This window comes from Etheostoma cragini, chromosome 2, assembly GCF_013103735.1.
Source record: "Etheostoma cragini isolate CJK2018 chromosome 2, CSU_Ecrag_1.0, whole genome shotgun sequence".
Taxonomy (NCBI): domain Eukaryota; kingdom Metazoa; phylum Chordata; class Actinopteri; order Perciformes; family Percidae; genus Etheostoma; species Etheostoma cragini.
Window position 1 is genome coordinate 17628463 of NC_048408.1, and position 27384 is coordinate 17655846.

The window sequence follows — 27384 nt, forward strand, 5'->3', positions numbered from 1 at the left end:
TACACATTATAGGCTCTGTTAAGTTCAGCTAACGCAACGGTAACATTAGCGCTTGGAGTGATGTAAACACTGTGTATAAAAACAGCCGTGAATTTACGTGCAATGTAGAATGGTCGGTATTAACACAAACTCCACAAGCGGTTTACAGGAGCTGGATAAAAGCACCCCATTTCTGCACCAGTGCGTGTTAACACAGCCTTTCTCAAATAGACTTACCCGCCAGAGCAGCATCTGCTCGGAACGTTAGCAAGTCTGGTAGCTAGATAGCAAAGTCCGGCACACTGTTGTTCAGCCATGAATCCACAAATACAAAAACACAGCAGTCTCTGAACTTACATTGGGAGTTTTGTTGAAGTTGGATGTAGTCCAGTTTGTTGTCTAATGATCGGACACTGGTAGGCAGGATGGATCGGACAGGTGGCTGGTAGCTTTCCACCTAGCTTTTATTTTTGATTCAATGGTGGTGCAAAAGCCACACTAGCGCGCTTCTTAATGTGTTCCAAGGCGGCAACACAACAAGCAACTGGTCTCTTCGGAAACCAAAACTTGCGCGTATTACATTGGGAAGCGATGATCAGATTTGAAACCAAATCCTCTTAACATGTCCCTACTTCCATGTCCCTGTTCTGCAGGTATTCCACAAGTGTGCCTTCATTCAGAAGAGGTCTTACAGCTAATCCTGCCTTGTACTGACCAAAGTTGGAGAAAGTTATCTAACTGATGTGATCCTCACCTAGCTACAGCGCATGTATGACTGACATGTATGATAACAAAGATAGTAAAGAAGTGGGATGTCCTACTCTGTAGCTTAAACAGAGACCTAAACACTCAGGGTGAAAAGAGGATCTTCAACAATGTGCAGCACAAGAAAAATATGGTGTTTTTTGAAAATTAAACCATGTAAACCTATTCTGGTACAACTTAAAAATACAACTATGAACCTGAAAATGGGCATAATATGGGCGCTTTAATACTCCAAAATTGATGTTTATTGTAGTAAGGGCCAGTCCTTTAGATGTTAAAAGTAACAGTTCAAAAACTGACTGTATTGCTTAAACTACTGTATGTCAAACTGTCAAAAACTGACCACAGTTTGGTTATTGTGATAATTTCCTGCAGAGAAGCCTTTTGACTTGCCATTAAAAGCACGGTTCTAAGTTCTAAGTGTCCCAGTAAACCCTGACAGTGTGCCAACATGCAAAATACCAGGACCTTGACAATAAAAGCGCTAATTTAATTTTATTATTTACACCCGATGAACTAAGTGAGTTACAATATATTTATATGGTCTCTAGTTCTAGCACAAGGATTAACATTTCAAATCTTCAGTTACCAGTTCTGATGATGTGCTTTTAGGGAAAACTGCAGGGAGAAGACAAACTGCAGCAGCTAGAAGCCAAAGCACAAACATGTAATGTAAAATGAATAGAGGAAATAGCACGCTATTGTGCCATCAAACTGGAAAGTGCAGTCACAATAGACTAGTACAAATAAATATATACACAAAAAGTCAGACAAGACATGCCTCCAGAGAAAACGGCCACAGGAACTAATCAAAGCTCGGCTGGTCGATGTCTGGGGGCACAGTGCAGCGAGTCAGGTTGGACAGGTAGAGAGCGGTAGCCATGGGAACAAGGCCGGCCGCCACCTTCAGGATGGTCAGCAGCCTCTCTGTAGCATTGGTCACACCATCTGGTGTCTGGAGGGGAAGCACATCCCACAAGACTGCTTTTAAAGAAACAGCAACAAAACAGCAAAGAGACCTCTGGCTGCAGAAATGCTCAGTTACATAATCTATGTGCCAAAATAGCTTACCCAAGGTTCAACAAGTTCAATTTGAGACATTTTTTAATACCACAGATTGTAACGTAACACCTTGTGGCCAGTTTCATAATCATACATACCATTATTTTAATAATCAAATAATCTTTTTAGTGATTTTTAAGCAGAAAATATGCTCGGATAAAACAAGAAATTTGAGTTTAATTTTTTTCATTGTTTTTAGACAAAACAAAAAACTAAGCCTCAGATTAATCAATAACGAAAAAAATGCTTAGTTGTAGTTCTTAAACCTAACATTACCTTCTAAGGCCTTTGTTGAAGAAATACGTTTTTAAAGACTCTTTAAACCTGCAGATACCCCGTTTTCACTGTTGCCATCAATAGCAATAATCTATACTACCCTCACGCTACAGATAAACGTGTCTCTGAAATGATGTCTTTAAATCATTCTCAATGTGTGTGACAAAGGTCGATACAAACCTGATCTTCTGCAAACAGCAAGGGGCAGTGCAGTGATGCCGCCAGCTTTCTGACAGCGTCCAGGCGCTCCGTGGGGACCGAAGCATTACGAGCTACAAGAGACAGATTCACAAGAGGGCAGCTAGTCAGAGAGAGACACAGAAAAGCTGAACCAAAAGTTGGTCACCTTCCAACAATAAAGAAAGGGTGAGGTAAATAAATAGTGAACAAGTGTCCATCTTAGAGAGTGTATGCTCCATTTCATCCCTTTTGCTCTTGTTTTGTCCTCCATGTGATTCAAGGAGCTGAGAAGAGCAAACAAATACTTAAGAACTGGACCCATTGCCGTACCATTAGTGACTAGGAAGCAGACTTTTCCAAGGAAATATCCAGGGTCCAAAAATTTCAGGGAAGCTTCTGCTGACTGGAAACTATGACGAAACAAAATAATACATGTCACACAATTAACTATTAAATCCTACATTTTAACAATTAAATCATATTTGGAGAACACAGTTATTACTACTGATACAATATAAAATACATAGACCAAACCACGCTGGGGAAATTAAGAGCCCCTTTCTACATAATGATAGAACAATATCATAATTAATTCTAGTGTGAAAGGGAGTGTCACATTTTATTTGAGGAAAGTAACTAAGAAGAACTTGATAGTTCTACTTAACAAAAGCAGTGGATGCCATGCTATTGAGTTGAGATTTCTCTAATAATCACATAACAGATGTACTATGTACTATATTTGTGTGGTTTAAGAAGTATAAAAATAGTTCTTGGTGCAAAAAAAAAGAAAACAGCTGCGAAAGACGTACGAGTAAAATCTATTGAAATTCAAAAAAACACAAAACTACAAGAAAGAGTAGATATTTAAGCTGAGTGATCAGGTGAGGAGATTAAAATATAAATAGGTGAGGATTTGAAGGTTACCTGAGCTCCGAGGTCAGGTTGATGATAAACACCACCAGGTCTATCCTAGGACGGCTCTCCTCATTCTTCATGGGCAGAGGCAGATTCTTAGCTAGTCTCCTGATGGGTACAATACACATGCTTGTTGTCAGGCTGAATGTGGTCCACTTATGTGTAGCAAACCCACACCACATACACACATCACATAGGATGGATGCTACACATGGGAAAGATTCCCATGGTTATGACTTGCATGTTTTAGTCAGACAACTAGCGATGGTTAATTGCCAAGTTGAAAATGGGGGCTTTCAGAAAAAGCTGAGTTTCCCTGTTGTAATTACAACTTGATGTGCATCACCTGTCAAAAACGGGTAATTAAGATACCTCTCGTTTACTATAAACACAGAACAAGAGTCTTGAGCTGAACACTCAATTGATATTATATAAATGAGTACACTGGCATTGGTTAAACATTTATGCAAAATGAATAACTAACCAGTCTAGTTCCAATACCGAAAAGCAGATGGTGTTTCCATGTGTGTGCTTAATGACCATGTTACAGAAAGCTGGCCTCAGCAGTTCATAAGGACGGAACAGCACTCACACATTCACAGTGACAGCGGTCTCCTCCATCAGAGCGTCTGCTAAACTCTGCTGAAACTGCTCCTCACTCTCCACCAGCTGCGGAAACAACACTCTAGGTCAGCACAAAACTGGATCATGACACTTTGCACTATGACACACTGCCTTAAAAAACTCCATGGTATTTAATTATTTACATTGCAGTATTGTAATTCACCACAATTTTGAAAATGTACCGTTTATTCTCTATATACCTGGAGTCAGAGAATACATTTCTACATGCGGTCAATAACTTTCCCTGCATCTCACATATGTGTAAAAGGTCCAAATACATCATTTTTTTTTTTGTAACATCTCTTCTTCTTTCTTTCTCTCTTCTTTAAAGCAACACTGTGCAACTTTTCCTTCTTCGGCCCCCCTGCAGGTTGTCTCAGTAAAACTACAGCGGCTGTAGTTCCAATGAGACAACCTATAGGTACGTAGAGGTAAGCCCCACGAGATCTAACTGGTAGCGCTCCACCTCCCGCACAAGCCCCGGCTCCTTCCCCCACAGAGAGGTGACATTCCACGTTCCCAGAGCCAGCCTCTGCCGGCCTGGTCTGGTCCGTCGAGGCCAATGACCTTCACCACCACCCATGTAGCAGCGCAGCGCAGCGGCCCAAGGGGACGGAGAGATAGGCGCCACGTAGCTTCTTCGGGCTGTGCTCGGCCGGGCTCCGTGGCAAACCCGGCCACCACGCGCTCGGTAACGAGCACTACGTCAGGGCTTGGCTCTAGGCGGGGGCCCAGGGCTTCCTCCGGGCAGGGTCCCTCCATCTCTCTTTCGATGATTCATAGGGGGGTTTGGAACCATATGTTTGTCTCCTCACCTGAAACCTCTTTGCCATGGGAAACCCTACCAGGAGCACAAAGCTCCCGACAACACAGCCCTCAGGTTCATATTAGGGACACACAAACCTCACCACCACGATACGGTTATGGTTCCCGCAGACCCCGGACATCAATAGCTAACTAAAATAGGATATACACTAGATTATGTAGATGTGTTGAGGTCGTTAGGTCTTTATCGAGAACAGAAAAAATGTGCAATTGCGTAAATGCCATAGTAAATGCTTCTTATAATACATCCACAAAATTATCTGCACTGTGATGATGACCGAGATAGCTTAACGTTACTTCACTTTAAAGCACTTCTATTCTCCTGTTGGCTCATTCTGAGAGTTGAAGCAATGAAAAAAACTAACTCACCAATATGTTCGCTGTGCACAAACCCGGCAGCTTACTAAACGGCTTCAGCAGCGACATCCTGACACTTTAAACAACTAAAGTTTTGTAAATTATAGTAAACAACCAAGTCTCTGGTTAATTCAGTTCAGAATTTCAGGCATTTTTCTGTTCACTCGCGCTTTTTTTCCAAACGTACGTCTAACGCCATGACGTTTTCCCTACATCGGCTGCTGACGTTGTGACGTCTTCCCTACATTGCCATTCGGTTTCTGCCACCTACAGGCCAGGCTGTTTGGTGATTGCAGTCAACCCCACATGATGTATCATACAGATGGTACTTTTGGAGCAAAATGCTGGATCATTAATCCAAGCCCTGAATGCAGCTGGTCTTCCTGAGGAACTTGTTTCTAATTTCTATTTTTTGTGTTACTTTATATTTCTACTCTTTTGGAAGTAAAAGTTTTTATTTCACATCATTTATTTTTGAGAGCTTTAGTTACTACCTACTGCGCAGGTAGGTGCACAAATCATCCAGAGCAATCATCCTACAATAACATCAATTTTCCGGTCTTATCTGGGCTATTTTTTGTAAAACTGAATGACCAAAAACAACATATACATATATTTAAGTATATTTTTTAGTACTGACAGATGAAAGGACTAAAAAAGCTACGTTTTACTTAAAAGCTAAAAAACTAAAAGAAGAGTTTAAAAATATATATGTTTCTGTTGAATTAGATATCATTAAAGCAAAAAGGCTACGGTACAAGGTCTTCAACCTCAAGAATGGAGATGCACTCAAAGAGAAATTTGTATAAACACATTGTATTTGAATAGAAGCAGAACATTTTATTCACTTAATGGTGGCACAGCAAAGTAGATTCCCCCAGTAAATCCAGGTTGTATCACAGCAAACAGGACACAAGTCCCTGGGCCTTTAAGTGTCGGTATGTATATATGCACATCATCTATATGCATTCACATGTCAAGAACTGAGTGAAATTATTTGGATACTTTCTTTTAGGGGGATACGTGAGTTTATTTTCAAAGTATGAGCTCATTACGGCGTCCTGAATTAAAGGCAGGCTCGGGGATGTGTATTCAAATTGTCCAAATGACATTGTTACGGCTTGAAGGAAGCAAATAAAAACAAGCATCAGAAGTGCCTTCAGTCATTCAGTTGATTTCAAAACATTACTGCAAGGGATGCCACATTGATTCCAACCTGTGTAAATCAATCCACAGCTACTGAAACTGATTGATTCCTAATGGAACAGGAAAAACAGTAACAACATTGAAGGTCCAACAAATGATTAAAAAAAAAAAAAAAAAATAGCACTTCAAGTGAGTAAAATAAAAAAACGACTCAAAAGTAGGACTGCGGTTTCTCCACTCTCTTACCCGTCACTGTCTAAATAACTGTACATAAGACCAACGAGATGGCATAAAAAATGACTTTACTGCTTCCAGGTCACACTAGCCTCCTAATTCTTATAAAAGTTGGTTTTGCATGTTTACTTGACTGCCACCACTGAAGTTGTTCCCTCATCCCCATGTTAAGTTTCCACCAGCCACCTGCTAATGTACATGTCCCACTTTTAATATGAAAACACATAAAAAGCAGAACACACTCGCACCAACACACACTTATCCATGCTCCTTTTAGTAATTACTTAATCCAAATCAAAGACTTTGAAGGCGTCCACTTCTGTTCAAATCTCCCCAGATTCTCGCTCCTCAGAGCTGGAGCGTCGGTCTCGCTCGAACGATAGGGATCTCTCTCGTTCCCTGCCCCTGGCTGTGTCCGTGGAGGGGAACTTCTCCCTGTCCTCCCAGTCTCTGCACGCCGCCCTTTCCTCACGCCAACCCTCTCCTACCGCAGCACCATCTCCACACCTCTCCTGAGATGGCGAGGGCTCCTTGTCGCGAGTGTGAGATGATCTGTCTCTGGAAGACCTGAGGAAAAAAGGATTAACCATAAATTCATCATCATGAATAGTACGCCACCAGCACAAGATTGGTTAATTTTTTTTAAAAAGGGACAGAAAGCAAAGTTATTGTCCAAAGGTCTTGCATTGCCAGACCTATATCCAGAGCACAGTTTCAGTGCTGGAGAAAAGTCTGGCTGCTCAAGTTAACATTACTGTATCGCAGAAAGAACATTGGTTTATTTCTTTAAACTAATCACAATAGACTTTGGTGACACTAAACACCGGTTGCAACGACGGCACAAAATAGATAGCGGAGGAGAATGCCGGCTGAAATAGGGAGATGGCAGTTTTAGTTTAATTCTCTCCGTGCCAGGAGGCACACAAGGCTTGGACATCACTCCTCCACTGGGTTCGGTTTGCAGCTGCACGTCGTGCTGAATTCCACGTGTTCCAGCCTGCACCGTTACGTTCCAGTTCCACCATTCGCCGCCAAGTTGTTTTTGGGCGGCCTCTTTTCCTTCTTCCTTCAGGTATCCACCCGGGAGATGGCAGGCTTTATACCAAATATCTATATCCGGTGAGTCAGGCTATTGTCCTCATGTAGAAAGATGGTTCAAAATGAATGAAGAGCTACGATTATTTTAGCTATTGATCAATATGTCAGACATTTTCATGATTATTTTACTCTAATTAATAAATGACAAAGAATTGTAGAAAAATGCAACAATTTCTAATAGGACATATTCTAATTGCTTTTTTGACCCAACAAATGTTAAACTCAAAGATAATGCATTTCCAATTATATAATTATAAATAATATATATGCAGAGGAAAGCCACAAATCGTCACATTTGAATGGCTGGAATCAGTGACCAGTGAAATGACTTAAGGATTAATCAATTATCTAAATAGTGTAAATATTAACAGTAGTTTACTGGTTACATTATGTGAATTCTTATTTGTTAAATGTAATGTTAGTTAAGGAAGTCCAGTCTAGGGCTGCGCGATTAATCTATTCGCAATCGCGATGTCACGCTGCGTTCATTACATAACTGCAAAAATTGTACAATTGGAGTAAACAAAAAAGTGTGCTGTGTGAGTGACACTCTGTGTGCTCTGCAGTCTCCACGTTGTAACACCTTTCACTTTACCAACAGCGTCAACAGCAGAGGAAGCCACCGGCCAATTATGCTACTCCACTGATGTATTAAGCATGCCCCTCGTAACGTCTACAAAAGATGACCAGTGATCAGTGAGTGTTTTAGGCAGTAATGCGTGAGTGCCTGACGTGTAAAGGCTTTCAGAGCTTGCAGACCTTAAAAAGAGGTTGTACAAAGTATATTTTGTTATATTACACCCAATGTGTTTTTTCTTTCTCCTTATGCTCGTTTAACTTTGTATGCTCAAGTTAAAAAAAAAAATACACATTTCAAAATGTAAGTAGGTGGTGCATTTTCCTTGATAATTAAGTAAATTCATGATACCATTAAAATTGCAACATCGTCAATTGCAATATGATTGCAATATGATACTTTTCTCCCAATGGTGCAGCCCTAGTCCCCACACACCATTCAGTCACCCTGAGGATGCTTCATGTAAGTTTCAGTGATGAATGGATAAAAGCCGTACCTCTTCCTTTTGCGCCTGTGAGAGTGGGAGCGTGAGCGATGCCTGTCTTTGTGTCGATGTTTCCTCTCTCTCTCTCTCTCCCGATCCCGATCTCCACCTTCTTCTCTGGGACGAGAGGAGTGGGGGCGTCTTGAATGATGGGCGGACGATGTCGAAGTGCCTCCTTCCCTAGAAAAAATATTTAATGGAGATAAAACAATTTTAACGTTTAAAGTTACAATATGCACTTCTGCTCTTTATCTGTTTAAATTATATAAAAAATGCAGTATAGTGTTTATATGTTAGTGGTGGTGGTGTTAATTTCAGGCAAGGTAACTCAAACTACTTAATGTGGACCTTTTCAACATGAGATTTGTCAACCTCTGAACTGTTTCCCGCTAACTATTATATTGTCCTGGTATTAAGCAATAATTGCAAAAATATCTCACAACTTTTACAATATCAACACTGCTGTATCGCAGCTGGTTTTGTATACAATACGCCCTTGTGTTAAAATGTGTAATGATATAATTATTTCAAATAATGAAAGACTGTATTCTTAATAAAAACCACATCATGGCACACAACTAGCCTGAAACTATACAACGGAGCCCCAACATGCCAATCTTAGCCAAATAGGTAATGTCTGAGAAGGATTTTAAGTAGAGCTGCAGTTTACAGCAGTATGTTGCAGTGCAAGTCTCTATATTCAAAGAAATTATAAGTCACTCTGACAAAGACAAAACTCATCAAGCGATTCTAGTCAATGTAGACATACCTGTATCGTTCTCCACTTCTAGATCTCGATCTAAGATGGACAGAAACACAAATCAGTTTGCAGATGACACTACACTCTCTCTTTGTATCAATGGAAGTCAGACCGTTCCTTACCTCCTTCGCTCCCTCTCCCTTTCTCGTTCCCGCTCCCATTCATGCTCTCGTTCGCGCTCTCTTTCTTGTTCCCGCTCCAATTCCCACTGTCGCTCTCTTTCGTCATCTCTTTCACGTTCCTCTCGTCTTCTTGTTCGCATTCTTTCTTGTTTCTCTATAACTGCTTTCTGGATGAAACAAAAATAGCACATAACTGAAAAATACAGCCGCTGATTCTGTTCTATGTTCAGTACAACACAAATAATGGAAACTGAAGGTCTCACAATTTCTGGAACTTAGCTTGAAATGAGCTTTTAATTTTAAGCTATTTTGAATTCTACTTGCGGGTCAGAAGAAAAAGGAACATTGGGCCTAACTGACCAATCAATCTTAAGAACAAATTTGTTCTTAAACCCCACTTACGCAGTTTTCACAAAGATTCGGGCATTCAATTGATGTTTTCCTATTTAGCATTTGTTTGTAGATAAGAACAGAATCTACAGCACTCTTACGCACAATACACACTGACATGTTTGCGCAAAATAAGTAGGTATACCCTTTTCAGCATTTCCAATTTAAAATTATCTCTTATATGTATATATATTCATATTATCTCTTATAATTAACTAATTATTATTTTACACATAATTATATAATTTGTTTCAATAAATATACACTACACTTACAGTTCTGCTATTTTGTAAAGCACTTTGAATTGCATTGTGTATTAATTGTGCCAGGCCTTAATACTTCATTAGTTCTGTGCCCTTGTCTGAATACAGCATACACTGCATGAGTTATTGCTATAGACTGTTATTAGCCTGTGGTAGTTGCATTCCATGCATCGGTTTTATGTTCTGCTTAGTATGCACTGCTGACACAACCAAATATGAAGTCTCGTTTATCATTTAACTTCTAGCATCAGTACCAACACTTCAGAATTACCAAGGTTTTTCTTTATTTTCAAGGCCTCGACAGTCTTAACCATGTCTTGGTGTGCACACGGCCCTGCCAACTCATGTCCTTCTGTGGGAATTAACGGGGCGGTTACCTCGGCTAAATAGGAGCAACAGGCATGAGCTTTTAACTTACAAAGACATTGGGATTCATCATTCTAAGAACACACCTGCAACAATTCTGCTGTTTAAGAACACGTCATGACGTCAAGACGTAGACTTTTCTTAGGAACTTTCTTAAGAACAACAACAACAACAAAAAAACTTAAGATATTGGTGAATGAGGCCCATTGACAACAAACATAAAAAACCAGCCGGCCATGCAGCTACGGGTAACGCTAGCTTACCAGTAGCCTGGAGCTGAACTTTTCAAGACACCGTGGCCACTGCCAGAGATGGAGAAACTACAGAACTGGAAAATCCTTTAGCACCCCTTACCCTTAGCTTTTCAAGCTTCTCGCGGATTTCAATGAAGCCGATATGCAGTTTGCCCCCAAAGTGGTCAGCTAGACGACGATCGTTGTCGTGAAGACCCAAGTAGGCAGAGCACACCTCGCAAACCCGCAGTTTTTGTTGTTGAAAGCTGGAGGCTGGCATTGAGTTCCTGTACACATCCTGCAACAACAAAAAAGGTTATGAGACTGTGGAGCTGGAGCAAATTACTAAAGACACACCATAAAAAAACTAAAGATTTAAAGTTGTATTTCATAATCATAATACCTGCATGATAGAGCTGGACTTATCTTAACCTATTAACTTCTTAAACCCAGCCTTATCCCTTGGAAATAAACGCACAAATTCACACATTTGTTTTTCAGGCAAGTCATTAAGAACAGGTTACTATTTACAATGGTGGCTTGACAAGTGTCATAGCCACTTGGGAAAGGAGGGCTAGATGATAAGTCCGGTAGAGATACATACAGTTTAGAAACTACATAAAATACAATTTGAAATACTACACAGAAAATAATAAACACTTATAATGAAAGTGCACAAGTACATGGGTGAGTAAGAGAGGGAGAAACCAGTCAAATATTTAGCTGGAAAAATTATGTAGAGCAGCAACTGCATACTGTATGTCCGTGAACAATAATGATGTGATGGTTTTGAAGGAGGAAATAGAAATTAGTTTGCCCAGTTTGTGAATCTTTTGCAGAGCATTCCAGTCGCGAGCAACAGCATGTATTATTTTCGCATTTTATTGGCTAATTTGACAGGTAAGACGCTGAGGAATATGAATCCATTGTAACTAAACCTATTTATATTAGCATTCCAGAACAAATGAGGATGCATTAAAGAAAAAGTTTTTTTTTTTTTTTATCTAAATTTTAAAGTGTCAATCTATTGGCAATAATGCAACTAAATGGTTTACCCTACTCCTTCACTACAACGTAATTTTGAGGAAAATAGACTAAAACAACGTTTATGACTCAACTTATAAAGATATACTCTGGCGGTAGGGTTGGGCAGTATTCAAATTTTTATACCTTCAAACTTATTTTACCGCAGTATACGATATTACTGTGACTAATTGAAAATGATGGGCTCAGACAGCGTCGCCAAACTGTTGGGTTGTGCCTACACTGTTCAGAAACTGAAGACCAAACACTAATACTGAAACACCTCTCCCTTTTCATTAGGTCGGAACCTGAAATGCCGCCAAACTGCGGAAGTTGTCTTCTTTGAGACTAGGTCACTCGGTCCGCAACTTGCCGTCTTCCCCCTCCCTCTTTCTCCATCACGCTGTCACGTGATCACAACCACACATTAGCATTTGTAGGCATTAAATAAATGATGTCTAATATTAAATCCTTGTCTCCTATACAAGTGCATTGCATTTTTTGAATTACGGTGTTGAAACTGATTTTTACTGTTCACCAGTTAACTGTTTGGGGAAAGTTTGGTTTCCTTTGAATCTGAGAGATTAATGTATGACTCATTAATGTCTGCCGCCGTCTGCTGGTTGTTCATAAGTACTACAAGCCGTCTGATCCTGTGTATATAAAGTCGCCAGGATGTGCGCCATGTCTTTATGTCCCCGTGAGCTTTGCGGATAAGGGTGGAACTGTACCCCATGGCCCAGAAAAACTAACCCTAACCCCTAACCCTAACCCTTAGAGCACCTTAAAAGGGTCCATGCGGCCCTGCACTGGGCATGCTCATATGACGGTTCTCCCGAGGTCCTGGAGCTGTAATGGATATAGCTTATGGTTGTAATTGACCATGTGTTCTTTTAATAGATCTATTGTATTATCTTATGATACATCCGAGGGATGTATGGATGTATGTAAGTATGTACGCTGTAAAGCCTGTTCCATGAATGTAACGTCAATGGCGTTTTCCCAAACTGCCAGGGCTGTCGGCTAGTACTAACCAACACCAGCGGCAGCTAGCATACGTGTATTAAGAAGAATGTTTACAAAGCTAACATGGCTATATACTAGGGCTGCACATTTAATCGCAATTTTATCAAAATCCCAACATGGAGCACTGCAATATCCAAATCGCAGGGGGGGAGCAATTTAGCAGGTGGGGCCCCATTTTTTGTTATGTGGTGCTGCTGAGATGTCCCGGCCTACAAATTGTATCCTACAGACTAAAGGAAAAAAATCTTTTTTTTTGTACAGATCCTCACAAAGATCACTATAAATCATTTTCATGTTTAAGATTTTAATATTTTTCAATGAAAATGAGAATAATGATACAAAAATGATCATTCCCTCTAATATTGTGAATCATATTGCAATATAAGTCAAATACAGTGGTGCTCATAAGTTTATGAATTCACGCTAAAGTTGACTAAAAAGAGGAATAAAAAAATCATCCTTTTAGAAATTTATTTGAATGCCTTCATTACAAAATTAGGAAAAATCCAACCTTTAAAGGACATCTATTTTCTTTGTGAACAAATAATTTATTGTGAATAAATAAATGTTCTTCCGTAAAATAGAGGGGGCATAAGTATACCCTTCCCCATACGTAGAGATTGGTATGGTCTGATTTGCAGTGAGAGATGATTTTACGGAAAGTACCCCAGGTGTGATGAAGTGTATGTGATGATGTGGGGCTATTTTAATTCCAAAGGCCAAGGGAACTTTATCAGGATCCATAACGGATGAATGAAAAAACGGGCCTTTAAAAATAAAAATGTGCTTACCTCTATGGGAATTTAACATAGGGGTGTGTATACTTATGCCCCCTCTATTTTAGAGAAGAACATTTATTTATTCACAATACATTATTCGTTCACATAGAAAAGAGGTGTCCTTAAAGGTCGGATTTTTCCAAATTTTCTAATGAAGGCCTTAAAATTAATTTCTAAAAAAGACGATTTTGTATTCCTCTTTTTAGACAACTTTGGCATGGGTTCATAAACTTATAAGCACCACTGTAATCGCAATTGGATAATTTCCTCATATCGTGCAGCCCTACTATATACCTAGATAACGTTACTACAGACACAGTAGGGCTGTATGCTGTAAAGCCTGTATCGTGGATGAGATATGAAGCCATGGATGTATTAAGGGAAGCTTTGTTCACAAAACTTCAGGCTAACCTTAGTAGCTATCGCTAGTTTGTAGCTAGCTACTAACACGACATACTGATTACATCTCCTTGGCTGTGTAAATACATCCATCATATATTAAGATAAGCATGTAAATGTTAAGAAACAACAAAAATACAATGTTTAACGTTAGTAAATATTTTAGACTATGAAACGGTGAGTTCATGAGTTTGCCATGTAGCTATACCAAGTACTAGCTATACTTGTAAGAGACATGGGAGAGAGAAGCTCATGAATGATCATGTTGCTACAACACCACAAACAAACTGTTGCTAGTGCTCATGGCCACTGTGACGTCATGGGCCAGTCAATGTGGAAGATTTGAGTCCCCATGATTGCTTTATGCGCTTTTGAATGCACGGAGCTATGGCACTTACATCTATGGTGTAAGTGCCATATGATAAAGGGGGAACCAAAATGGCAGATACTGCTCTTAGCTGCCTGCAGGAGAGACTAGACAGTGTAACGGGAGCCAGTCCTACGGGTCTTATAATACATCTATGGAGTGGATGGCTAGCAGCAGGAGTGGCTGGCTAGCAGAAATAAAGGTCCTTGAGCAGAAATGTATAAATTAAATGGTCTATTGAATGGCAAGTTCAGTTTCAAAGCCCTCCCAGATTGTTTCTCCCCAAGACTTCATTTGTTTGCATGTACTGTCGATGTGAATTGAGTTACTACCAAAGAAGTTGAGTGTCAAATATTACTGGAGCATTAAAAACTTGAAAAAACATCCTTTTTAAAGTACATTTACAACTGATGAATAATGTGCGATCGATCGAGAGTTCCCAAAGACACTCATGCGATTAATCACGATTAAAAAAAATTTAGTTTTCAAATTGATTGACAGCCCTAATATGTATTTATTCTAACACAATAAACTTGTCACAACACAGCAGGTATTAATTTTCTGACCTCAGCTTCTTTCTTCAAGCCCCGGGTCTTCTCCACCATTTCTAGCACTTGCTGGGCTTCGTCTACGTTCCCCTCGCCGCCGAGCTGCTCCGCCCGGGCCAGCAGCTTCCCAATCTCTTCGTTCAGCTCGTGGACACGTTCAGCCTTTTCATTACAGGAGAAGAAATTATCTCTAGATTCATGACAACCAGATGGTGTGACCGTGCCTTTTAAAAAGAAAATTAATCATTCCCAGTTATAAAAAGCAAAGCATTCATTAAGACCTGATGGTAATCTCACACTAGCAATGTCAATAGTGAGTTTCTAACCTTTGCAGCCACTTCAGCACTTATCTCATCCTGAGTTTCAGCCAGTCTCTTCTTGGCCAGGTCGGTCCTGCGGTCGCAGTCAGCGATGAAAGACTGAAGGTGTTCAGCAGCCTGCGAGAATACCCACACAATGTTAAAATCAATGGGTTTTCGTGTGTGTAAAATATACGGTATGGTGGAAAAAACTATGTTTTGAATGTTATTTTACTGCTAAATTCCAACTGTCCAGAAAACAACTACTTACGAGAGCTATACATGATGGGGTAATGGTGTGTTTGTGTGTGCTACTCACATCAAGTTCAAAGAAGTACTCCTGCTCCTTAGAGGCAATCTCGAAGTCTGCTCTGAGAGCCAAGTCATGGACTTTCATACACTCTCCCAGATCCATTCTCTGCAGAAATCAGAAACACATTAATATACTGTATTCGTATGCTTCATCATTTCACTCATCTTGAGATTTATTATGCCAATAATTCCCTTTTAGAGTGTAATCCTGTCTTTCAACATTTTACATGATATCACATTTGTGAAATAGTTTAAAACATAGTGCTTTGTCACTGAATGTCTTTACCACATCCAAACTATATGGAAATGCACAACGCTGTCCCAAAGAATTGAGGCGCAAGCTTTTTTATCGTTTGTTTTATTTCGAGGTTAAGGTGCTGACTCAAGGGTGTTTGCTTTTGCATTAGATGAATAGTGTTGAACTGTGGCCCTTTTTATTTACAGCCTCCCAGTTTGAGGGAACTGAAAGTAATTTGACAAGTTGAAAACGTTACATTCAATTGTTTACAGGAAGAATATGGCTGTAGTCCCCAATCAAAACCACAGCCTGAGATTTGGTACTGTTCCTGAAGATGTCATTGCAGCCATCTTCCCTTCTCATTTTATGGACTTTTTAACTTCAATGTGATCCTAAGACAGTAAAACATTTGAATGGGGGTCAGATGAAATGTAGCCTTTGTCCGTATGTTTACAATCACTGACCTGCAGCGTGGTCCGGAAAACTTGAGTCAACCTTGTAGGCATTGTAGCACTTTAAGCAAGTGCTTGAATAGAACCAAAACCAATGACAACAGCTGTCCTACTGCTTTCTGACTGCAGTGTAAATGATACATGACAATGATCTTTGTTTACTAGTGTGTGTGTGTGTGTGTGTGTGTGTGTGTTTGTGTGTGTCTGTATGTATATAAACATAATACTCACAGTGCCAGACAGAATATCATGAGGACATGAATCCAGGAGGTGACTTTTGCAGACTCGCTCATCTGTGAATTTGATTCTCTGCCGCATGCTATCTCCTAAAAAAGAGGAAAATCCCAAGAACAGAAAGACATGTTTACTTGTCAGCCAGTCATCCGAGTAAAACGTTGCACGATACGTACTTAAGTTTGAGGTGCAACGTGCAGCCTTGCAATAAACGAATCACACATCTGTTACCATAACAGCAAATCCTAAAAGTTAGCTGCTAGGATTGAGTCTGATAACATGACAACATGTGGTAGCAAGAAAGGAACCACGAAAAAAAGAGCACACTAACCATGACCAAATACAGTGCTAAAACAACTTTACTTGCCATTTGAACATAAACTCTAACACAACAGGTAGCTAGCCGGCTGGCTATCCTCATGCTAGCTAGCTTGGTTCAAAAAGCATGCCTCACTGTCACTGCCTGGCATATCGGCTAGCTTTCCAGCTAACGCTAGCAACAACACAAACTCATGTCCTGAGCCGATCAGACACCGAGCTCAACCACAGCCAGCTGTGCTCACCGTCTCTCCCTGTCCCCATGAGTTGGTCCAGCATCGCTCGCATCTGTGCCTGGGCCGACATGTTTCTGGGTGTTTAGTTAGAGTTGTGTGAGTCACTCCTCGACAGCAAGCTACTGTCTTCACACATGCAGCCTCCTCGACTGCAGGCCTCGTTGGCTTCTACACAACCACCACCAGCCACGGACACGAACTTTTCCCACAAGGAGAACAAGCCCGAGTCCCGCTGAGCCAGCGAGCTGGTTGTGTGCAGCGTTGGTACAACTGACTGGTTATCACAGCTCTTTAACAACAGATAAATGTGACTTTGTAACGGTGGATAGCTTCGGGTCGGCTGAGCAAGTGCAACGTCTGTTTGAAAACTGCTGGGGTCCCGTGGTCGTGTGGCGCGTTCAAAGAGCGGTGACTGAATGTAGACAGGGCAAATGGTTAGCTAACTAAATCTGTATAGAAATAAGTAGCCACTTATTCAGTAACATAGTATCTAAATGTATTTCTAGTCAGTCAGCTTGGCTAAAAGTTGGCAAGTTTATTCAACGTCCTTTCTTCCGCCTTTCCACTTCCCCCTCCGTGCACGTCACCGCGAAGCGCGCTCTAGTTCCTTGCCTCGAGGAAGGGCTGCAGTCATTTTTTTTCTTCTTTTTTTTGAAACTTTATTTAAATAACACTAGTACATCAATAATTCTCTTTACACAGCCGTGGTATGTACACACCAACTGTACATACCAACGGTGCATATGTATATATATACACACATATACATACATATAATGTAGAAAAAATAATAGAAATTCAAATCAATGGTCATCGGTCCCTGAGAAATGTATGGCGGTTTTCCACTGCGTGGTATCTACACAAAACACAAAAGTGGTCTTACTTGCTTTCTTATTTTAGGATCTCTATAGTGTTGCCATATTAAAAGAAGAAGAAGAAAAGAAGAAGAAACTTTATTATTCATGAATGTTACATTATACCTGACCGTACTTTCAAAATGTAAGGAAATAAAAAACAAATGTATTTGAATACCTTGAACAAATGTGGATTAGAATTAGAATTACATATTTATTACAGATTAGTATTTATTAAAATTTTACATTGCTTAAATGTAAATTTTTACAGACATGTTCTTTCAACTTGGAACTTGGTACATAAAGTACATTCCCGCCCACATATACAATTTTTCAGGAATAACAAAGGCATATTATAGCTTTGATATAAACATTATACACAGTTTTTATTGATCATGGTTTGACCATGGAATAGGTGGGTCAATTTTGAAAACACAAATGGTGAGCAAATTACGTGTAAAAGGTAAGGTACCAATGAATTCAAGTCCCGCCATAGTGCGCCCCTTCCCCATTCTTGACATTATTTGAATGTTTACCAGTACATTTGTATTTTTTGAAAACTGTATTACGAAGCTTGAAATGTTTCAAAACCTTCTAATTCCAGTGAATAAACCTTGCAGCACACATCAGAAATACTTGCTCTGAATTATTATTCTGACTCTGCCTTAGCCTACTGGAATTTAATGTATATATATTTGTAAGTACATGTATATATATATATATTTATATAGCCTTCTCTACGGGCAGAAATATGGCTCTGAACACTAGAGCCTAAATTTAACCAATCAAACGAACGAAGACAACGAATAGTAGCCAATGAGAAGGAGAGTAGGGCGGTCGTCCCACTAGCTACTTCCCCACCATCCATGCTACATCGACGGTCCCACGCTCATGGGGCCACTCCCACTCAGCTGACATTACTGGAAAAAATGGCGACGAGTATATTGCGGCTCCCGCTGCGACTTTTCACCAAAAATGCGGGGACAATGAGCCGTAACAACGGCTTGAAAACATCTAACATATCCAGGACAACTCAAGGCAGGACCGTAGTTTCCACACCGTCGGGGGCAATTTTACCGAAACCGGATAAAGTGAGTTCTTTTCTGCCTTGGTAATCGAGTGAAAACCAACAGCGTAGGCGGGACTTAACGCTGCATTGACAACCTCTGTAGCACATAGAAAGGCAGGAGATGCGCTGGGATTAGTCAAGTCAGCCAATGAATGCATGTTTACACGAGCGTCGATGTACTTTCAGGAAGTAATTACCTCTTTTTTTGTCATTTGTATCAGTTAAAGTCCTTATTGATTAAGTTGACATTTTATGTTAGCCATTGAAATAATGCGTATTAGGAACATTTGCCTCTGATAAAGGGTGTTATTTGAGCTAGCTAAACACTACACAAGCTGGTGTGCGTTGTTATCAAGGCAAGGAAATTCGAGGGCAATAAAGGATATCTGTTTATTACTAAAACACGTCGTTTTTCCTGAACTATGATATCCAATAAGATTACAATGGCCCATACAGATAATTCCATATAATTGGAACACAACAAAAAGGACCAAATTGAAGGAAATATGTCTAATAAGAATGCTCCACTCATGTCTGGATGAAGCTGCTGTGGGGCCACAGGAAATAATGAGCTGATGGCCCCCAGTTGAGCCCTTTTCAAAAGTTATTAGTTAGGTAGTCTGTCTTACCGGATGTTAAGTGACATTCGCATGTCACTTGACAAACTTAGTCCTCTTTTCCCTTATGTTTTCCAGACACCATTTGGACTTATCCGCATGACTGCTGTGGTGGTGCCTTTCCTGTACGTGGGAACTCTGATTAGCAAGAACTTTGCTGCTCTTTTGGAGGAGCATGACATCTTTGTCCCTGAAGACGATGACGATGACGACTGAGCTAACTCCAGAAAATAAATGGTAAAGTCAAAGTGTACATTATCAACACCTTATTTGACCTTTCAACACTGTTGCTTAGACATTTTTTATGTACTCTTGTTCATGTGTAAAGGGTGTTTGTAAGCTAATGTGAAAGAGTGTAGTTCATGGCATCTTTGCAACATTGACTTATGGTAACAAAGCTGCTGACTTTTTTTTTTTTAATTCATATCCACAGGGTGCTTTGCAATACTGACTGGTAGCACACCAGCAGGCACAAGGAAGATGAGGAAGATGGGCCACTTGGACATCCAAATACATCTCTACACCCATCTCCTCACTCTCTCCTCTGCTTACTATGTCGCTAAATTCATTTTGTTCTAAATCTCATATCATGTGAGGCTATCAACACTACTAGTTATGCCTTCACTCCTGCTTGCATGTTTTTGTCTGTCAACTTAATAAAGAGAGCCGAGTACACATGGATACACACTTGGTATTTATTCTTAAAGCCATCTACACATGATTTGCGGTAGGGTGCAGTGCAGAGAGGCAAAGCACAGCGCAGGAACATTCTGAAATTGGTTGCGCCTTGAAAGGTCAATGGCAACAAGGTCAAAGCAGAAATAATTTTAACTTTGATCGCCTAGTTGGATGGCAACGCTCTCTCCACAGGAAAACAATGGAACAGCCAGAGCAAAGCCGTTTTACTGTGGAACATAGATGCCATCATTCTTAGTCTAACTCTTTTTACTCATACCCTATGTATATGTCATACCAGTGCATGTTATTGCAATGTAAGTCATGATATTTTGTAAATATTTTATGTTGGTTCGCTGTCATCAAGGTAAGTTTTTAACAGTTGTCATCATTGGTCAGGTCTGTCTTGCTCCCTCCTGAAGTGCAGCGTTGGCCAGTCTCAAGTGTTCGTTGAGGGAGTCGGTCTCCAACTGGCTGCGACCCCTGGTGTCACTCAGCTCTACATAAGCCATCTTATAACGCTCATAGGCTGCTTTTTTCTCCTAGATTAAGGGTTGGAACAAATATGGAAGAGACATCAAAGTCAAGCAGGGAGCACAGTTTAAATCAAAGCCGTAAATGTTTAACATATACAAAAGAGTGTATTATTTTTGAGAGGTCTGATCATAAAACACCTTGGTAAGAGACTGCACTTCAGTCTGTAGACAGCTGATTTCTTTTTTAAGGTACTCCACCTCATTATCTTTCGCTCTCAGTAATGTCTGGAAAACAAAACGTGAAATGTTACTATTGGCAGTGAAACACTTTCACATACAAATGGAAAGTCTCAATGTATGGGACTGTTGTGGAGAGTAAGTAAGAACATGTTCTCAAGCACTGTAAGTACAACGTTAAGGTAGCCTACTACTACTTTAGTTGAGTGCTTCCTTTTTATGTGTCTTTAGTCCAGTACATTTAAGAGAGAACATTGGCTGTATTTGCTTTACTACATTTATTTGACTGCAGTTGTACAACTGTACAGTTGCTTAGCTGCTTAAGTGTTTCCATACAAGACATATGATCAGCTTATGAAATATGGTGCATTGTAATAGATTAAAGTAACCAAGTTCATACAATGTAGTTAAAATTAGCTAAAAGACTGAAATGCTACTTACACATTAAAGCATTCCATAAGTTACAATAATACAAAATATGTAACAATTACAGGGCCCATTTGTCTACATAACAAATACCCTTACTTTTGATACATTAATCACATTCTGCAGATAATACATTGAATGCAGGACTTTTATTTGCAATAAGTATTGTTTACCCTGGTGTGAGTAAAAGATCTGAATACATCTTCCACCACTGGAAGTCTGGCCAAAAAAACCTTTTACCGCGGCCCAAAGTGATGTGCTGCATGCCTGTTCAGGCAGTAGATGGCAGAATGTGCTGCACTATAATGTGACCAACCACAGATGCTCAACACTAACGAGGCTATCGTAAACTGTGACAAATGTTGCTACCTGCTTCCCCATGATGACATTAACGTCAATATTTGTCTTTCAAGCCAGAGGTATTACTTGAGGTGCAATAACTGAAACAGGGTTGTGATGCAGCAATAAGTTACGATTGCATTAGTATCACCTACTTTCATATGATATTGGTCACAACCTATTGCTATCAATACCTCTATTTCTGACGCACTGCGCTCAGTGTTGTGAAGGGATACCATGTCCGACCTCTGCCCTGTGATGAAACAACGCATGCGGTTGATCTCTTCCGCCACTTTGGCCTTAAGCTCCTGAAAAGAGATTTTTTTAGAGCTTAAATTATGTCTTGGAGAAATAATGTAAACTAGTATGCTTATGAATATTGTAGTTTCCTTGTTAGTTTAACCCTATAAGAACAAAACAGAGTTTCATGTCAATTCTTTTAACAATCAATGAGGGGGGATAGTACTGTATTAAAACAGAATAATATCAGGCACGTATGTAAACCTGGTTTTCTCTTCTGAGCTGCTCCAGCTCTCTTTCCTTGCGACCAAGCTCAGTCTCTTGGCCCTGGCTGCTCTGCTCAGTGTGGCTCAGCTCCAGGCACTTCTGAGAGTAGCGCTCTGACAGCACGTCTAACTCAGTGTGCAAGACATCCGCCTGTGGCCTGGCACGCACAAACACACAAGTTATGGAGTGAAATATAATGCATGATCATGCAAGGGGTCACGGCTGAGTGTAGAACATTTTAAGCTTGCAGCAAGAGCCCCTTGAAATAAAGACAACTGTCAGCATGTTAACAGAGTGACTGTAATTCACTTACATGTGGCCTCTGTATGAAAATCCAGCCTGTGCAGCTCCTCCTGCCAACCTCCTGGCCTTCTCCACCTCTATCTCCAGCTCCTCTCTGTGAGCTGCTCTCAGTGCCTCCATTGCTTTTACAACAAATTTGATAATTTGTTACCTAATTTGTCTTTGCCTTCAACCAACAGCATTGCAAACAACACAATACAGCTAATTAAGAACATACATCAAGAACACAACATAAACAAACTCAAAAGACATATTACAGTAAATCAATACATAAATACTGGTTGCAAGATGTATTTGACAAAAGAGGCATAAGGAAGCAATGCAAACTGCCCCATGTGCTACCTGGAGAATGTTGCATGATACTACTATACTTCCTGTCTGACCTTTAGCAGCTGTCTGGCTCTCCTCCTGCAGCATCCTGTCTCTCTGCTCTTCCAGCTCCCTGATCTCCCTTACGTGTTTCTCCTGCAGTTCCTGCAGTGTTTTCCGATGGGCTACTTCCATGGCTTCTAGCATGGCCCTGCAGGGGGCCCCAGGGCCACACGGGCTGTCCACCTCTATCCCCAGGGTTGCCACCTCTATCCCCATGGGTGCACGCTCCCTCTTAATGCTCTCCACTTGCTTTCGAAGTGAGAGGGCCTGGGGGATGGATATGTAGAGAGTATACGTAGGAGGAAAAGTATTGAGATTTACCACCTCTGGATATAATAACATAATTGCCTTGCATTAAAAACACTTTAAAGGAAAGTCTTACTACTGTTCCTAGTCATCACCTTTCAACTTTTTTCAAAAGAGTGACTGTAAGTTCTTTCTTACCTCCTTTTGGAGCACTTCAGCTTCATTTGTTTGAATGGTTGGAGCTCCATTAATGGATGGAAGAGCCCCATTTGAGCTCGATATATCAATTTGTGAATCGGTGACAGACTGTTTGGCCTCTTCAGGGCTCGATTGATATGTCTGGTTGCTAACGAGAGACTGTGATGCCTGTGAGGTGCTTGACTGATGAGCCTGGGCTCCAATGAGAGACTGTGCGCTTATGCCCCTAACTGACAATGTCTCAAATTCTACCCACTTCCTGTTGACGTCTGAGTCCATGGATTCAATTACAGGCACAGGTACACTCCCCCTTTTCAGCTCCATGGAGTCCCACCTGCTGCCCATCTCACTGAAGGGGACCCCCTCCTCAAACCACTTGTTCCTTTCCTCCAATCGCTTGGCTTGCTCGCGGTCCCATCCCTCCCCTTCTTCTCTCTGACTGGATGGAGATGATTCCAGATCCCTGTCTACGGTTTGCTGGTGGTTGTCGGCCTGATGGGAGTTTGCAGCTGTGGTGTTGGATGTGAAAGTGGTAGGTTCACAGTCAGAGTCCTTGCAGATGAACCGAGCAGGGGGTTGGCATGACGACGGTCTCCGGGAGATGGAGTTCTCTTTCACGCTGCCACTGTCTGATTGGCTGAGGTCAGAGTGAGGGAAACACAGGAGGGTAGTGTTACACATCAGAAGAAAGATGATAGAAGGGGTTTAGTACAGAAGGACCACCCAATCACATTGTCTGCATTTCCTCACAGTGATTAGAATGAGGATCATGATAAACATAAAGTTTTCATTATTTTTGTTTTGTTTGTTAGTTTTGTCCTTTTTGGGCTATTTGCTATGAATGTAGTTTATTTACATAGCATATCCTGTGTATGTAATTAGGCACAGTTCACTCTAAGGTATAATTATTCAAATAGACATTTTATAATATTTTATTTTAAAGTTAACTGGGCTGAGCCCTCTGTTGTGTTTTGATGACAGTTATTGCACTTAAAGGAGCTCATGCCTTTGAGAGGGAAATATGCTTCAATAACTAATGATTAACTGTGCTGTATGTAATGTATTTAGTTTTTGGACTTGATTTTCAAGTGAATGAAAAACACAAAAAGTAACCATCATAAAGGATGTCCTATTTTGTAATTTGTTTGTTACTAATTATGATTAAATAGCAATATTTTATGACAGTTTAAATGAAGACATAGTCTGCAAGCATTGTCAGTCAAAGTAGAAGTCTTATTTATGTCAATGTCAATGTCAATTTTATTTCTATAGCACATTTAAAAACAACAGCAGTTGACCAAAGTGTTGAACAGGGTCAATGTCAAATACATAAATACCAAAAGTAAAAAACCCTCCAATCAAAATACATCACAGGGAAACAAACAAAAACACTTTAAAACTTCATAAGTATTTAGTATTTTACTTGTGACTGAAAGCTCCAGAATAACTAAAAGGACTTTGATGTAAGATTATTTAGTTAACTGCTGTTTCCAAGATCAAGAATTAACCTTGAACCTCAACCATCTTAATATAATTTATGATTTATTTGGCTTCATTCCCGCTTTCACACTTATTCCAGAAGCCAGAAGAGTTGACAGCCAATAAAGTTTACTTTTATGACATAATGTGTCCTTGTGTTATTTTACAATGTTGTTCAGCTATGTGTTGATCATTGGCTTTAACTCTTGTAGTTTTAATGTCTTTCAATTTTCACAAAGTTTTAAGTGTGATTGTCATAATGTTACAGTATATTGATATGTTTGCATCCAGCTTCAAATTGCCCCCTAAGAGACAAATTTGTTATTTTTTAATTTAATTGAAGTGTAAACAGTAAAGGAATGTTGGCATGTTAAGTAATTTAATGAACTTTGCTTCTTTAAGCTATTGTTTTCAATATGTAGTTTCTGGTTCTGCTAGTCTTCCAGCAGGAGTTAATTGTATCTGACAATATCTCAAGTACAAATAATAGCCAGACATCGTCATACCTAAGATTTAGTCAGAATATGCTGCACAACAAATCAAGTCCAGACTGACCTTCCCTACCTCAATTGTTGTGGGCGGGGCTGAGTTCGGCTGGCATCCAGGCTACCCAAATACAAATTGTTAGGCACTTGTAATTACTGAGTATTTTTGCTTTACGTTTTACTCCACTACACTTATTTCACATCTTAAATTACTGGTCACTTTACCAATTAAGATTTTACATACAATACGTATGATGAATTTAGGCCTATGATAGAATGTTATTAAACTACCCAACAGTAGGCCTACATGAAATTCTTCTCCAACTCAAGCAATTACAATATTAAAATGCGGCTTATAAATTAAAGCATCAGCAATGATAATCTAATAATTGAATAGGCCTTCTCTTCTACACTGTAAACTTTGCCTTACACTATTAATCTCATACAATACACAGAATAACAACAGAACTGATACTTTACTAACATTAGCTTGCGTATGTTTTGGAAACTGATAGATGATTTTAGCAATAAAATAGTACCAAAATAATGTAAAACTATTATTACAATGCAAGGAACTCTCACGGACGCAAATTTTGCGTTAGGCCAACGTAGGAGTTAAAACACGCTTGGAATGGGAGGGGTAGAAAGTAATATTTAGTTGGTTGTCATGTAGAATTTTACAGGTAGATGGGAGAAATTGTAACACAATGTAGCTTTAAGATCCTCCGACGTGAGTGTGAAAATGTGGCTTAAAACTAGATAAAAAGTCAAACTGTGACAGCTTCTGTCAGACAACCGTAAAGCGGTCACATGTGCAAAGGCCATAATTGACAGGCGACCAGATGTAAAGCTTGATGTAAATTGGAGATTTTTTTTGGGTTAGAAATTTTGTTGGAAACGTTTTGGAAAATGGAAGTACACAACTTGACCAAACATATGAATTAGGTCTAGTCGCTTTTAGACATTCTCATGCGGAAATGTTACATATTATGCGTTGAAGTAAAGGATCTGAATACTTCCTCCTCCACTGTTTCCAAGAATAAAGTCAGACTCACCGAGTGGTGTTCTGGATGGCCTGCTTTAGTAACTTCACCCAGTTCCGTCGTATTCTGGAGGTCATGACAGAGAGAGTGAACACTGCTCTCTTTGTCTGGAGGAGATCAAAAGACAGAGCAAAGACACACACAAACACACACGCGCACACACACACAAACACACACACACACACACACACACACACACACACATACACACACACACACACATTGTTAAAAAGGAAGCAGCCAAACATTTAGAAAATGTGGGGAGGTGTGGGGGACATCTGACTTTCCAACTGTCTGATGGTGTACTGTAAGACAATGAGCAAAAGTACAGTGAATACATACTTGTATTTGGAATCCATAGTTCTTCTCTACATCACAGTCTGACACATTCACACAGGATGTCAGGTTGATTGCTCCGTCCAGATCGTCTGACTGCAGCACAAACAAGTTTGAAACCCTTTCAAATGACTGTTTATAGATTGAAATCAATTTCTGTAGGTTAACATATAGTAAATCTTTCTACAAATCAGAAATGACTTTAATGTCACATGCCAGCTTCTACCTCCTCAGCCTCCGAGTCTCTATAGTACCTCAGCGAAGTATCACCCAGAACAAACCAGTGTTTCCTCCACTGAGCAAAACACAGTAAACATAAACAATGTTAAATTAATGACGTTTTTATTTTCATATGTAGACACCTTTAAAGATAGGTTAGGAGTTGAGTCCTGTTCTTTGTTTTTGCACACCTCTCTGATGTATCAGATCATGCATGGTTATACAGGAATTAAAAGAGAAAATGACAATACCCTCTTTTTTAATGTATAAGTATTCAAAAACTTCCAATTACCTTGCCATGTTCATCCAGTCTGGACATCCACCCCTTCAAGTAACAGAGCCTGTAATGAAAGCATTGCGATTAAGCTCTTTGGAAGCATTCAGCAGTGGTTTTGTCTCACGCTTCATTGTGAAAAAGAGGAAACGGAAACTGTCAGAACAGACAAAAATGTCTCGAGATAACCACATCATTCTGAACCACGCGTAGAGAGGCATGCAGAACTATAAAGCACAAAAAATGGGAAACAGAATGCGGAGTAGGTAAAGTATGTGAAAAAGGAAGAGGTGTAGAAATCATCTTAAACGGGGAAATAAAAAGAGAAAGAGGAACTAATGC

At 40.0% G+C, this 27384-nt stretch overlaps 4 protein-coding genes across 5 annotated transcripts; 1 reads left to right on the forward strand and 3 right to left on the reverse strand.

The window, feature by feature from the left end:
• Window positions 1-1258: 1258 nt before the first annotated feature.
• pane1 (proliferation associated nuclear element) lies at window positions 1259-5211 on the reverse strand. Its single transcript, XM_034900080.1, has 6 exons — window positions 4996-5211; window positions 3770-3846; window positions 3187-3285; window positions 2593-2672; window positions 2263-2354; window positions 1259-1699 (listed from the first exon to the last, which is right to left on the reverse strand). Exons 1-6 carry the CDS (start codon window positions 5050-5052, stop codon window positions 1550-1552), a joined length of 555 nt encoding a protein of 184 aa, XP_034755971.1. The 5' UTR covers window positions 5053-5211; the 3' UTR covers window positions 1259-1549.
• A 591-nt stretch (window positions 5212-5802) lies between these two features.
• On the reverse strand, window positions 5803-17499 carry zgc:158803 (LUC7 domain-containing protein). The gene is made up of 10 exons (XM_034897647.1): window positions 16897-17499; window positions 16331-16425; window positions 15417-15515; window positions 15125-15235; window positions 14817-14960; window positions 10778-10954; window positions 9405-9571; window positions 9292-9321; window positions 8535-8702; window positions 5803-6930 (listed from the first exon to the last, which is right to left on the reverse strand). The coding sequence occupies exons 1-10, from the start codon at window positions 16955-16957 to the stop codon at window positions 6687-6689; spliced, it is 1296 nt and encodes a 431-aa protein (XP_034753538.1). The 5' UTR covers window positions 16958-17499; the 3' UTR covers window positions 5803-6686.
• A 1102-nt stretch (window positions 17500-18601) lies between these two features.
• On the forward strand, window positions 18602-20108 carry smdt1b (single-pass membrane protein with aspartate-rich tail 1b). The gene is made up of 3 exons (XM_034898777.1): window positions 18602-18832; window positions 19506-19664; window positions 19861-20108. Exons 1-2 carry the CDS (start codon window positions 18608-18610, stop codon window positions 19641-19643), a joined length of 363 nt encoding a protein of 120 aa, XP_034754668.1. The 5' UTR covers window positions 18602-18607; the 3' UTR covers window positions 19644-19664; window positions 19861-20108.
• Window positions 20109-20347: 239 nt separating this feature from the next.
• LOC117960673 (TRIO and F-actin-binding protein-like) lies at window positions 20348-27262 on the reverse strand. Of its 2 annotated transcripts, XM_034898754.1 has the most exons (11): window positions 27061-27262; window positions 26776-26844; window positions 26556-26645; window positions 26226-26320; window positions 23207-23843; window positions 22774-23029; window positions 22401-22512; window positions 22085-22244; window positions 21775-21888; window positions 20777-20863; window positions 20348-20644 (listed from the first exon to the last, which is right to left on the reverse strand). In XM_034898754.1, exons 1-11 carry the CDS (start codon window positions 27085-27087, stop codon window positions 20498-20500), a joined length of 1794 nt encoding a protein of 597 aa, XP_034754645.1. In that variant the 5' UTR covers window positions 27088-27262; the 3' UTR covers window positions 20348-20497. The 2 variants fall into 2 exon arrangements, with proteins under 2 accessions (XP_034754645.1, XP_034754655.1); XM_034898764.1 differs by lacking the exon at window positions 21775-21888.
• Between the last annotated feature and the right edge of the window lie 122 nt (window positions 27263-27384).

Excerpts from the sequence above, each read along its gene's own strand:
- LOC117960673 (XM_034898754.1), bottom strand. The coding sequence starts at position 27,087 with ATGTCCAGACTGGATGAACATGGCAAG. Across the intron at positions 23,844-26,225 it reads GCCATCCAGAACACCACTCG|CCAATCAGACAGTGGCAGCG; the intron begins GTGAGTCTGACT and ends CTCTGACCTCAG. Across the intron at positions 23,030-23,206 it reads CTGAAGTGCTCCAAAAGGAG|GCCCTCTCACTTCGAAAGCA; the intron begins GTAAGAAAGAAC and ends TCCATCCCCCAG.
- pane1 (XM_034900080.1), bottom strand. The coding sequence starts at position 5,052 with ATGTCGCTGCTGAAGCCGTTTAGTAAGCTGCCGGGTTTGTGCACAGCG. Across the intron at positions 3,286-3,769 it reads ACCGCTGTCACTGTGAATGT|GAGACTAGCTAAGAATCTGC; the intron begins GTGAGTGCTGTT and ends TGTACCCATCAG. Across the intron at positions 1,700-2,262 it reads TGCTGTTTGCAGAAGATCAG|ACACCAGATGGTGTGACCAA; the intron begins GTTTGTATCGAC and ends CTTCCCCTCCAG.
- zgc:158803 (XM_034897647.1), bottom strand. The coding sequence starts at position 16,957 with ATGTCGGCCCAGGCACAGATGCGAGCGATGCTGGACCAACTCATGGGG. Across the intron at positions 15,516-16,330 it reads ATGATATTCTGTCTGGCACT|AGAATGGATCTGGGAGAGTG; the intron begins GTGAGTATTATG and ends TGATTTCTGCAG. Across the intron at positions 9,322-9,404 it reads AGGGAGAGGGAGCGAAGGAG|ATCGAGATCTAGAAGTGGAG; the intron begins GTAAGGAACGGT and ends TGTCCATCTTAG.
- smdt1b (XM_034898777.1), top strand. The coding sequence starts at position 18,608 with ATGCTACATCGACGGTCCCACGCTCATGGGGCCACTCCCACTCAGCTG. Across the intron at positions 18,833-19,505 it reads TTTTACCGAAACCGGATAAA|ACACCATTTGGACTTATCCG; the intron begins GTGAGTTCTTTT and ends TATGTTTTCCAG.